Source organism: Oncorhynchus keta, chromosome 26 (genome assembly GCF_023373465.1).
Source record: "Oncorhynchus keta strain PuntledgeMale-10-30-2019 chromosome 26, Oket_V2, whole genome shotgun sequence".
In the NCBI taxonomy this organism is placed as follows: domain Eukaryota; kingdom Metazoa; phylum Chordata; class Actinopteri; order Salmoniformes; family Salmonidae; genus Oncorhynchus; species Oncorhynchus keta.
The window spans coordinates 39,165,816-39,178,916 of NC_068446.1; the positions used below are offsets into that span (position 1 = coordinate 39,165,816).

Genomic DNA, 13,101 nt, shown 5'->3' on the forward strand with positions numbered 1-13,101 from the left:
AGCATTTAAGGTAATTGAACTATTTTAGCTATTTAGTCAATATTGTTAGAAGTGTTAACGCATTTAAAGTTTTGCAATATTATTTGGCATAGCTTAAAGCATTAAGGATTGATTGAGCATTATTGTTGTATTGAGAAACTGTATAACCATTGAATTGTAATGATGTGTATAAGACAAAAAACAGAGTGACTTAATAAAAGCTTGAAACTTTGACAACTGGGCCAGATTAACGATCTGGAGAGCAAACGCCTTTGACACTCTCACTGAACATAAAGTGACCCTGGTTCTAGGTTAAAGTGATTGAACTAAAGAATATTTCATTGTGTGGACAATAATATATTTTTTTAAGGAAGTCAAAACATATACCAATCAATACTAGTTTCCAAGTGACTACTAGCTGACGAGCATAATAACTACTAGGAGTTGTTATTAGGTATTGATATATACATAGGTAAAGATAACTTGAGGGTAAGGAAATATAGGAGGAACCCATAACGCTTAATAAATATTTAAATAGGAGTATATCTATCCAAGGCCTCATACTAGACCGGACAATAAGGGAGTGACAACGTGAACGAAGGAACAAACCCAACTCACGCGAAGGGCCATTACGAATAAATAGAAGGGTTGGTAGGGCCGCACGGCAAGGCCCTTGTTACACCGAAGTAACTAAAGTCCCAAAGTACTCTGCCTAGCCAGAGGACGGGGTAGAGGCTTTTGCTGCAGGCATTGGGCAAAAGTCAGCACCGTGAGTGGTAACTCCACAAATATAGGAACGGGTGGTAACTCTACAAATATAGTCATGGGTGGTAACTCTACAAATACAGTAATGGGTGGTAACTCTACAAATACAGTCATGGGTGGTAACTCTACACTTCACTCGAAAAGAAAAGGCACCTTGGGAAATATGCAAATGAGGCTTTACAACATACAGTGTTAAAACAACACCCCAAAATGATTTACTGTAACACTCCGTGTATTCATTTGGTACAATGAGAAAGTGTAACAGCATCAGCACGAAGCAGAGTGAGTCCAGGTAACTCTAAATAAAGTGTTTTAAATTTTCGCCTAAAATGACATACCCAAATCTAACTGCCTGTAGTTCAGGACCTGAAGCAAGGATATGCACATTATTGATACTATTTGAAAGGAAACACTTTGAAGTTTGTGGAAATGTGAAATTAAAGTATGTTATTTATGAAATTAATGTTAACACATTAGATCTGGTAAAAGACAATACAAAGAAAAAGAGTTCAATCTTTAACACTTTCAAACGTGTTATTTTAAACACCGGTACATTGGGACTCACATGGTCACTGAAAATAGTGTTCATATGACCCTTTCAGAGTTCAATGTCCACCATTGATTTTGTTGTGTTGTATTTTCCAGTCTGATCTCTGAGGGATATCTAACTCCCTAGAGGGGCTATATTTATTCCCTCCTCCCCCCTCACTTCCTGCTCGAGGCTCCCGAGTGGCACAGCGGTCTAAGGCAGTGCATCTCAGTGCTAGAGGCATCACTACAGACACCCTGGTTTGAATTCCAAGCTGTATCACAACCGGCCGTGATTGGGAGACCCATAGGGCGGCGCACAATTGGCCCAGCGTCGTTAGGATTTGGCCGGGGTAGGCCGTCATTGTAAATTAGAATTTGTTCTTAACTAACTTGCAATAGTTGAATAAAGGTAAGAAAATCATCCTACCTCTTTACTGGCCTTCTATATGGAGATGTGAAAACATTAAGATGTGAGGCTTCATGCACATTATACACACATCCTTTATATGTATACACTCCAGATAGAGGACACACAACACACGGTATGCACACACAACACACTGTATGTACACACAACACACTGTATGTACACACAACACACTGTATGTACACACAACACACTGTATGTACACACAACACACTGTATGCACACACAACACACTGTATGTACACACAACACACTGTATGTACACACAACACACTGTATGTACACACAACACACTGTATGTACACACAACACACTGTATGCACACACAACACACTGTATGTACACACAACACACTGTATGTACACACAACACACTGTATGTACACACAACACACTGTATGTACACACAACACACTGTATGTACACACAACACACTGTATGTACACACAACACACTGTATGCACACACAACACACACACTGTATGTACACACAACACACTGTATGCACACACAACACACAACACACTGTATGTACACACAACACACTGTATGCACACACAACACACTGTATGTGCACACACAACACACAACACACACACAACACACTGTATGCACACACAACACACTGTATGCACACACAACACACTGTATGTACACACAACACACGGTATGCACACACAACACACTGTATGCACACACAACACACTGTATGTACACACAACACACTGTATGTACACACAACACACTGTATGCACACACAACACACTGTATGTACACACAACACACTGTATGCACACACAACACACAACACACTGTATGTACACACAACACACTGTATGCACACACAACACACTGTATGCACACACAACACACTGTATGTACACACAACACACTGTATGCACACACAACACACTGTATGTACACACAACACACTGTATGCACACACAACACACTGTATGTACACACAACACACTGTATGCACACACAACACACTGTATGCACACACAACACACTGTATGTACACACAACACACTGTATGCACACACAACACACTGTATGTACACACAACACACTGTATGCACACACAACACACTGTATGCACACACAACACACTGTACACACAACACACTGTATGTACACACAACACACTGTATGTACACACAACACACAACACACTGTATGTACACACAACACACTGTATGCACACACAACACACTGTATGCACACACAACACACTGTATGTACACACAACACACTGTATGCACACACAACACACTGTATGTACACACAACACACTGTATATGTATACACACAACACACTGTATGTGTATACACACAACACACTGTATGTACACACAACACACTGTATGTACACACAACACACTGTATGTACACACAACACACTGTATGTACACACAACACACTGTATGTACACACAACACACAACACACTGTATGTACACACAACACACACACAACACACTGTATGTACACACAACACACTGTATGTACACACAACACACTGTATGTACACACAACACACTGTATGTACACACAACACACAACACACTGTATGTACACACAACACACTGTATGTACACACAACACACTGTATGTACACACAACACACTGTATGTACACACAACACACTGTATGTACACACAACACACAACACACTGTATGTACACACAACACACTGTATGTACACACAACACACAACACACTGTATGTACACACAACACACTGTATGTACACACACACTGTATGTACACACAACACACTGTATGTACACACAACACACTGTATGTACACACAACACACTGTATGCACACACAACACACTGTATGCACACACAACACACAACACACTGTGTACACACAACACACTCTATGTACACACAACACACTGTATGTACACACAACACACTGTAACACACTGTATGTACACACAACACACTGTATGTACACACAACACACTGTATGTACACACAACACACTGTATGCACACACAACACACTGTATGTACACACAACACACTGTATGTACACACAACACACTGTATGTACACACAACACACTGTATGTACACACAACACACTGTATGCACACACAACACACTGTATGCACACACAACACACTGTATGTACACACAACACACGGTATGTACACACAACACACTGTATGTACACACAACACACTGTATGTACACACAACACACTGTATGCACACACAACACACTGTATGTACACACAACACACAGTATGTACACACAATACACGGTATGTACACACAACACACGGTATGTACACACAACACACTGTATGTACACACAACACACTGTATGCACACACAACACACGGTATGCACACACAACACACTGTATGCACACACAACACACTGTATGCACACACAACACACTGTATGTACACACAACACACTGTATGTACACACAACACACTGTATGTACACACAACACACGGTATGTACACACAACACACTGTATGCACACACAACACACTGTATGTACACACAACACACTGTATGTACACACAACACACGGTATGTACACACAACACACTGTATGTACACACAACACACAACACACTGTATGCACACACAACACACTGTATGTACACACAACACACTGTATGTACACACAACACACTGTATGTACACACAACACACTGTATGTACACACAACACACTGTATGTACACACAACACACTGTATGTACACACAACACACTGTATGTACACACAACACACTGTATGTACACACAACACACTGTATGTACACACAACACACGGTATGTACACACAACACACTGTATGTACACACAACACACTGTATGCACACACAACACACTGTATGCACACAGAACACACGGTATGTACACACACTCACTGTCCGTGTCCAAATACTCAGACTAGCGTAATAAATAGTATTAAAAAAAAAACATTCAAAACCATTTTATAGTATGTGAAATACTCCGATTGCTCCGATACTCCATTCTGATACGTCGTGTAAAATTTAGCTGGTTATCAGAGTCGGAAAAGGTGAGTGAATTCTACTAGATCAAACGCTGGACTGAGTATATGGTTAAATATGTAGTACGCTAGTACGGATATTCTGATTATTTTTCACCGTACTCAACTGTGGTACCTTCCCCTCCCCTTCTTAGTGTCCTGACATTTGTACGGTTACCACGGTGACGGGTGGTGTCAATATGCCGGGTAGAGGGAGGAAAGCGGCTGGGTCAGGAATGTGGCCTGTGTTCCCCTCACCTCTGACCTTTACAGAGCAGACTTGGCTGGTCATGACTTTTCCTTCTCACACAAACACACAAACACACACAGTAGGTAGCCTGGATCGTAGTCTACGTCTGAACCTGTGAAAGGGAAAAGGGTGTGCGCGCATGAACACAGTACGTACACCCAGTATACAAAACATTAGGAACACCTTCCTAATATTGAGTTGTATCACCTTTTGCCCTCAGAACAGCCTCAATTCATCGGAACGTGGACTCTACAAGGTGTTGAAAGTTGGCAGGATGTCCTTTGGGTGGTGGACCATTCTTGATACACACGGGAAACTGTTGAGCGTGAAAATCCCAGCAGCGTTGCAGTTCTTGACACAAACCTGTGCGCCTGGCACCTACTACCATACCACGTTCAAAGGACCTTCAATGTTTGGACTTGCCCTTTTCACCCTCTGAATGGCACACTTACACAATCCACGTCTCAATTATATCAAGGCTTAAACATCATTCTTCAACATGTCACCTTCCCTTCATCTACACTGATTGAAGTGGCCTTAACAAGTGACATCAATAAGGGATCATAGCTTTCACCTGGATTCGCCTGGTCAGTCTATGTCATTGGAAAGAGCAGGTGTTCCTAATGTTTTGTCCTCTCAGTGTATAGGTCCTTGTTACTATGACACACATAGTAACAGATTGACGAGCCTCCTCTGTCCTCTGGCCTTCGCGTGATATATAACAACGGAAAAACAATCCTTTCCTTCCCTGCAGCCCCTTGGACTCCGAGCATCTCTTCTATTGAGCTGTGTAATACTACTCCCCCCCATAGACCCCTGTACTCCGACGCTCCGGCATCACTTTACACATTCAGTGGAAAGTGAAAGGCAAGCCTACCCGCCTCATTGATAATAATGAAGTTGCGTAACTACTCAACCAGACTTGGGTTTAAGACAGAATGGAGCAGAAAGAAGTCCTCTTGGTTCTTCTCCTGGTCTTTACAGCGCCGGTCCAAACCCCATGTACAGTAGAAGCATTGTGTGCCTGATCATAATAGGAAAAACAACTCTTTGCCCCACAAAGGTCTCTGGGCCAACACGGTGCAACACTGCTCATTCGTCAAGAAGCATGGGTGGATACAGAACCAGTAAATCATATGCATTTGTGCGCACACACACACACACACACGCACATACGCACAAATGCAAACACACACACACATATGCAAACACACACACACACACATACGCACAAATGCAAACACACACACACACACATATGCAAACACACACACACACATATGCAAACACACACACACGGTCTTACCACCAGACAAGAATGTCTTATGAACGTGAGGTCACCTAAATGGCAACTTGTGACTGGAGGAGATGACCTTCATACTGAGTTAAAATAGAGCTGATGGCTGTAGGGTGTATTTACAACTTTACATCTTCTTACACCCCATGTGTGTGTGTGTGTCTGTGTCTGTGACTGTGTCTGTGTCTGTGTCTGTGACTGTGTCTGTGACTGTGACTGTGTCTGTGTCTGTGACTGTGTGTCTGTGACTGTGTGTCTGTGTCTGTGTGTGACTGTGTCTGTGACTGTGTCTGTGACTATCTGTGTGTGTGACTGTGTGTGTGTGTCTGTGACTGTGACTGTCTGTGTCTGTGTCTGTTTGTGACTGTGTCTGTGACTGTGTCTGTGACTATCTGTGTGTGTGACTGTGTGTGTGTGTCTGTGACTGTGACTGTCTGTGTCTGTGTGTGACTGTGTCTGTGACTGTGTCTGTGACTATCTGTGTGTGTGTCTGTGTCTGTGTGTGTGACTGTGTCTGTGTGTGTGACTGTGTCTGTGTGTGTGTGTCTGTGACTGTCTGTGTCTGTGTCTGTTTGTGCCCAAATGCGTGCAAGTGAAGAGTATTGGTAAACAGTGAGCTAGTCTCCTTCTAATTCTCCTCAGGTATCATCCTAAGAATGCATGATGAAATGAAATCTGTTTTAGAGCCTGCCGTCATTGCCGTAACCCGAGGGTGACATCCTAGCTAAAACCCTACCGCCCTTTAGGGTCAATGTGGTCTGAGCACTGACAAACGTGCCTCGGAGATGACCCGCCTCAATCCACAGCCACATGGGATCATTTTTTGATGTTGTTGTCATTACCGCTATGCATTACAGTAATGATGGTGAAGGCGTTGACGACAGCTATGCTAATATAGACCTCACTGGGATTTGCCCTGGGGGACTCCCGGTGTTTGGTTATGTGTCGCCATGCCAACGGTGACATTTCCAGTTAGGGCATATAGAGAAGAGTACAGATCCCATACATCCATATACTGTGTGTGTGCATTCACCGCAGAACCGCAGAACCCTTTTGGAACCTTTTTTTTGTACCTTGAAGCAAAAGGGGTTATTCAAGTGGTTCTCCTAGATTCATGGAACATTGTTGAGCATATACATGTAACCAAGCTGTGTCAACCACACAAGCAGATATACAGTAGTAAGCAGACACCCATTGACAGTTCAAGCTATACAAAACAGAAATGCAGGTGAGGTAACGAATATAGCTAAAGCTGATGCCCTATAGAGAAGCCTTATTTGACACAATATTTTATTTCTAAGAGTGTAGGATCATGATGGATAATTACATGTATTTTATTTATTTAAGGAGGTAAGTCAGTTAAGAAGAAATTCTTATTTACAATGACGGCCTACCCCGGCCAAACCCTAACCCGGACGATGCTGGGCCAATTGTGCACCGCCCCTATAAAACTCCTAATCACGGCTGGTTGTGATACAGCCAGGGTCTATAGTGAGTCCTCTAGCACTGAGATGCAGTGCCTTAGACCGCTGTGATACAGCCTGGAATCGAACCAGGGTCTATGCAGTGCCTTAGATGGCTGCGCCACTCTGTTCCTACACATAATGCTCTAAACCCCTTGGTATTCTCCTGCATGTGCTTCATCGTTTCTCTGCATGCGCGTCCCTATGTGTATGTACCTACATACAGTGGGGCAAAAAAGTATTTAGTCAGCCACCAATTGTGCAAGTTCTCCTACTTAAAAATATGAGAGAGGCCAGTAATTTTCATCATAGGTACACTTCAACTATGACAGACAAAATGAGAAAAAAAATCCAGAAAATCACATTGTAGGATTTTTAATGAATTTATTTACAAATTATGGTGGAAAATAAGTATTTGGTCACCTACAAACAAGCAAGATTTCTGGCTCTCACAGACCTGTACTTCTTCTTTAAGAGGCTCCTCTGTCCTCCACTCGTTACCTGTATTAATGGCACCTGTTTGAACTTGTTATCAGTATAAAAGACACCTGTCCACAACCTCAAACAGTCACACTCCAAACTCCACTATGGCCAAGACCAAAGAGCTGTCAAAGGACACCAGAAACATTGTAGACCTGCACCAGGCTGGGAAGACTGAATCTGCAATAGGTAAGCAGCTTGGTTTGAAGAAATCAACTGTGGGAGAAATTATTAGGAAATGGAAGACATACAAGACCACTGATAATCTCCCTCGATCTGGGGCTCCACGCAAGATCTCAACCCGTGGGGTCAAAATGATCACAAGAACAGTGAGCAAAAATCCCAGAACCACACAGGGGGGACCTAGTGACTGACCTGCAGAGAGCTGGGACCAAAGTAACAAAGCCTACCATCAGTAACACACTACGCCGCCAGGGACTCAAATCTTGCAGTGCCAGACGTGTCCCCATGCTTAAGCCAGTACATGTCCAGGCTGTAGTTTGCTAGAGAGCATTTGGATGATCCAGAAGAAGATTGGGAAAATGTCAGATGAAACCAAAATATAACTTTTGGTAAAAACTCAACACATCGTGTTTGGAGGACAAAGAATGCTGAATTGCATCCAAAGAACACCATACCTACTGTGAAGCATGGGGGTGGAAACCTCATGCTTTGGGGCTGTTTTTCTGCAAAGGGACCAGGACGACTGATCTGTGTAAAGGAAAGAATGAATGGGGCCATGTATCGTGAGATTTTGAGTGAAAACCTCCTTCCATCAGCAAGGGCATTGAAGATGAAACGTGGCTGGTTCTTTCAGCATGACAATGATCCCAAACACACCGCCCGGGCAACGAAGGAGTGGCTTCGTAAGAAGCATTTCAAGTCCCCATAGAAAATCTTTGGAGGGAGTTGAAAGTCTGTGTTGCCCAGCAACAGCCCCAAAACATCACTACTCTAGAGGAGATCTGCATGGAGGAATGGTCCAAAATACCAGCAACAGTGTGTGAAAACCTTGTGAAGACTTACAGAAAACGTTTGACCTCTGTCATTGCCAACAAAGGGTATATAACAAACTATTGAGATAAACTTTTGTTATTGACCAAATACTTATTTTCCACCATAATTTGCAAATAAATGAATTAAAAAACCTACAATGTGATTTTCTCATTTTGTCTGTCATAGTTGAAGTGTACCTATGTTGAAAATTACAGGCCTCTCTCATCTTTTTAAGTGGGAGAACTTGCACAATTGGTGGCTGACTAAATACTTTTTTGCCCCACTGTATATGTATTTATGTGGGGATTGCATACCTTAATGCCTTAATGTTTATCTTTGCGTGTAACCATGCATATGTACATTGCAAGCACAGCTGACTAGCTATATGGTTTCCCCACCACAACCATTTGGATTATCTAACCCATACACATCTAGGATCCCTCTAAATATTTTTGTTTGTTTCAGTCTTTCCCTTTACATTCGTTCCCTCTCTCCACCATTCCCCATCTCTACCAAACACACTTCTCTCCCTTGCTCCTCTCTCACTCTGTTTCTGTTTATTTAGGGAGACTGACTCTGGGCGACTGATATGGAAGCCGGAACCGTGACTAAGAAGGGGGGTTGATGGCACAGAGAGAGAACGAGGGAGGGGCAGTGAAGTTGACTGGGTAGCGAGACAGAGCTATAAAAGCCATTGCCGGAGCTGTCTGTGTCAGTAGCAGAGCTATAGAGAACCAAGAAGGAAGAACTGTGTGGACAGATATATTGGATCTCCACTCACACGGGCTCTACTAGGATTCAAATACTGGAGAATTGGAAAACAGAAGCCAAGGCTTGACAGAGCAGCTCTTTGGTACAGACACTGAGTTTCATCATCCGCGACTTTGGAAGATTATATGACAGTTTGATGTGTTTGTGAGAGAACTCTGCTTCACTATCAGAGAAAGAGCCTCTGACAGAAGAGGAGGCACCAAATAAAGAGAGAGAAGAACTTTGGGACGCGAAAAAACAACCGCTTTTCACACTCAGTGCTCCACACATGGCTGTTGTCCGTCCGATGCCCATGGAGAACCAGGGCTTCCACCATATGGCTGTTGTCCGTCCGATGCCCTTGGAGACCCAGGGATTCCACCACGTGCTGCCTGCCCACCTGCTCTCCTCGACCATGGAGGAGTTCCCCCAGCAGCTCCCCGTCCCCAAGGGGCCCGCCCGTGGCAAGAGCCGCCCCCGTCGGCCCCGTGAGGCCCGCTTCAAGACCCAGCCCGTCACCTTCGCCGAGATCGCTGAGGTGGAGGAGGAGGGCGCCTCGCCCCTGGAGGAGGAGAGGGCGCGCCGGTCTTTCCTGCAGTCCCTGGAGAACCTTCGCCGGAGCACACAGGCTCTCTACTGCCCAACGACCGGCCACCGCACAGCCACGCCCCCACAGCAAAGCCTGGACTCCAGTGACTCTGACACTGCCCAGTGAGGGGCGGAGCCTGAGGAGAAATAGAATGTGTACGCCGCCTTCCTGGCACTGACACGCCCCCTTTTCCCTACAATTTTTTGCTGCACAATGAACTGAGCTCGACTGATCTCCAAGCTGCTCCTGTGTATATAGAGGCCATTCTCCTTGAAAATATATGTTTCTACATACAAATATACTGTATATTAGCATATCGATATACACTGAGTATACAAAACATTAAGAACACCTGCTCTTTCCATGACATAGACTGACCAGGTGAATCTAGGTGAAAACTATGATCCCTTATTGATGTCACTTGCTAAATCCACTTCAATCAGTGTAGATGAAGGGGAGGAGACAGGTTAAAGAAGGATTTTTAAGCATTGAGACAATTGAGATATGGATTGTGTAAGTGTGCCATTCAGAGGGTGAGCGGGCAAGACAAAACATTGAAGGTCCATTGAATGGGGTATGGTAGTAGGTGCCAGGCGCACCGTTTTGTGTCAAGAACTGAAACACTGCTGAGATTTTCACGCTCAACAATTTCCCGTGTCTGTCAAGAATGGTCCACCACGGACATCCTGCCGACTTGACACAACTGGGCCATCCTTTATTTACTAGGCAAGTCAGTAGAGACCATGCCCTGACTAATTGAGGATGTTCTGAGAGCAAGGAAGGGAGGGGTTATTAATGTTTTGTACACTCAGTGTATGTGGCTATGGTATGCATTTGAAGCATTTTTTTGTAAAGAACTCTACCTAGTAATATATATCACTGGCTGGATTATATTGCTAACGCTTCTCAGAGAAGCTAGGGTTAGCACATTAGCTTTGACACAGTGTTGAATACACCTCTTCAGATAGATTCCTTTTCTACTGCTGAGGACTTCAGGACAGGAGGCCTTGTTTTTTTTTGTACCTATTATATTCTGCTTCAAGCAGATTGAAGTGTAGTCATGACAACAGCAACAACAACAAAATGCTCATTCGAAGATTTGACTGACTAAACTCTGAAAGCATCGACCGACCACTGAAAGTGATTCAATGGTAACAAAAGTTAGGAGATACTTTGACGCTTTTGGCACACCTCTTACTTCTGTGTGAAGCTGCACAGATAGCAAACGCCTCTCATCCTTCATCTTGAAGATAGGAACATAAAAGCGCTTTCCAGACGTGAAAATATGTATTCTCTTATTTTGTTTATAACACGCCAAAACTATACCTTTTATTTTGTTCGTTGCCTCTTTTGACTTCTTAAAGTCACTCTTGATTTCTAAGATAAATATCATTTATACTTTTGTTTTACATCTATATTTGTTATGTTTTACTTTAATAAATATTTGCAAATATATCCTGTTGTTTTCTCTTTTTTGCTCACATGCAAACACGATAGAACTTTAGTTGCTTATTCTTTATGTAAAATTTTGGCTTGAACGTTAACTGAATGATACTATGTTAATCAATCTATTATATCATTATAGGATGAGATATGCAATGAGTTCTGGGACAATATTTCTGTCACTTAGGCCTCCCTTCCAGCATTGGGGAACATCCCTCTTCTTTTTTTAGAGGAGGGGGCACCTACACAGCTGACCCTTGGAGACCTCTAGAAGACTCTCAGCTGCTGAATGACAAGTGACAAATGATAGGCCTAGCAGGTTCATCAGTGGCCATTTCACCAGTGCATTACTGAGCACACAATGCTAGACTGTATTAGGCATGCACCTGCTTGATGGTTGGCGCACATATACAAAAAGTAGGCCTCTTGTTTCAGGTGTAACTACAGAAAGAGAAGCAGCTAGATGACTTTGTTGACGTGCATGGTGCAGGTGCAGCGACGAAAAATAATGTGTGTGTGTGTGTGTGTGTGTGTGTGTGTGTGTGTGTGTGTGTGCGCACTTGATTCATGTGTGTGTGATTATGTGTGCAGACACGTCTATACACGTGCATGTTATTTTCCAATCCATACCAACGTTGTGTGAATTGGTTGTGAACCCTGCTAGTGTCACGACGTCAACAGATCCAGAAGTCCGAACACAAACCACTTCCTGTTCTCCAGCCATCTCTGAGTGATGACAACTGCATGCACATAAAATGGCCAATGTCATTCACTCAACAACAACAACAACAAACACACACACCAGACCCTGTGTTTACCATGCACTTCACTAGTTGACAAATCGCAAATCGTTTTTTTCTTATTTTACCAGCTGATTCAAGTCTACAAACATTTGTGTCATGGATCAGAGGACAGGACTGGAGGAAGGGAGCAGGGGAGAGTGGAGAGAGAAGGAAAGAGAGATGTGTTTCTCATTTCTCGTGTCGTGGTGACAGATTGGCCACTCTAGTTCATCTCTCCATTTCTCGCCCTCCGTCTCCCACAACCTATTTTTTATACTGTTGCCGTGGAGATGGGAGAGATAGAGTGATGAAAACGTGATGTACGAA

At 43.4% G+C, this 13,101-nt stretch overlaps 1 protein-coding gene across 1 annotated transcript; it reads left to right on the forward strand.

Annotated features, from left to right (window-relative positions):
- The first annotated feature begins 9,909 nt into the window (after positions 1-9,909).
- LOC118358763 (uncharacterized protein C11orf96 homolog) lies at positions 9,910-12,004 on the forward strand. The gene has a single exon (XM_035736688.2). The coding sequence runs from the start codon at positions 10,250-10,252 to the stop codon at positions 10,673-10,675; it is 426 nt and encodes a 141-aa protein (XP_035592581.1). The 5' UTR covers positions 9,910-10,249; the 3' UTR covers positions 10,676-12,004.
- Positions 12,005-13,101: the final 1,097 nt, after the last annotated feature.

Bases quoted from the DNA above. Each gene is read 5' to 3' on its own strand.
- LOC118358763 (XM_035736688.2), top strand. From the start codon at position 10,250: ATGGCTGTTGTCCGTCCGATGCCCATGGAGAACCAGGGCTTCCACCAT.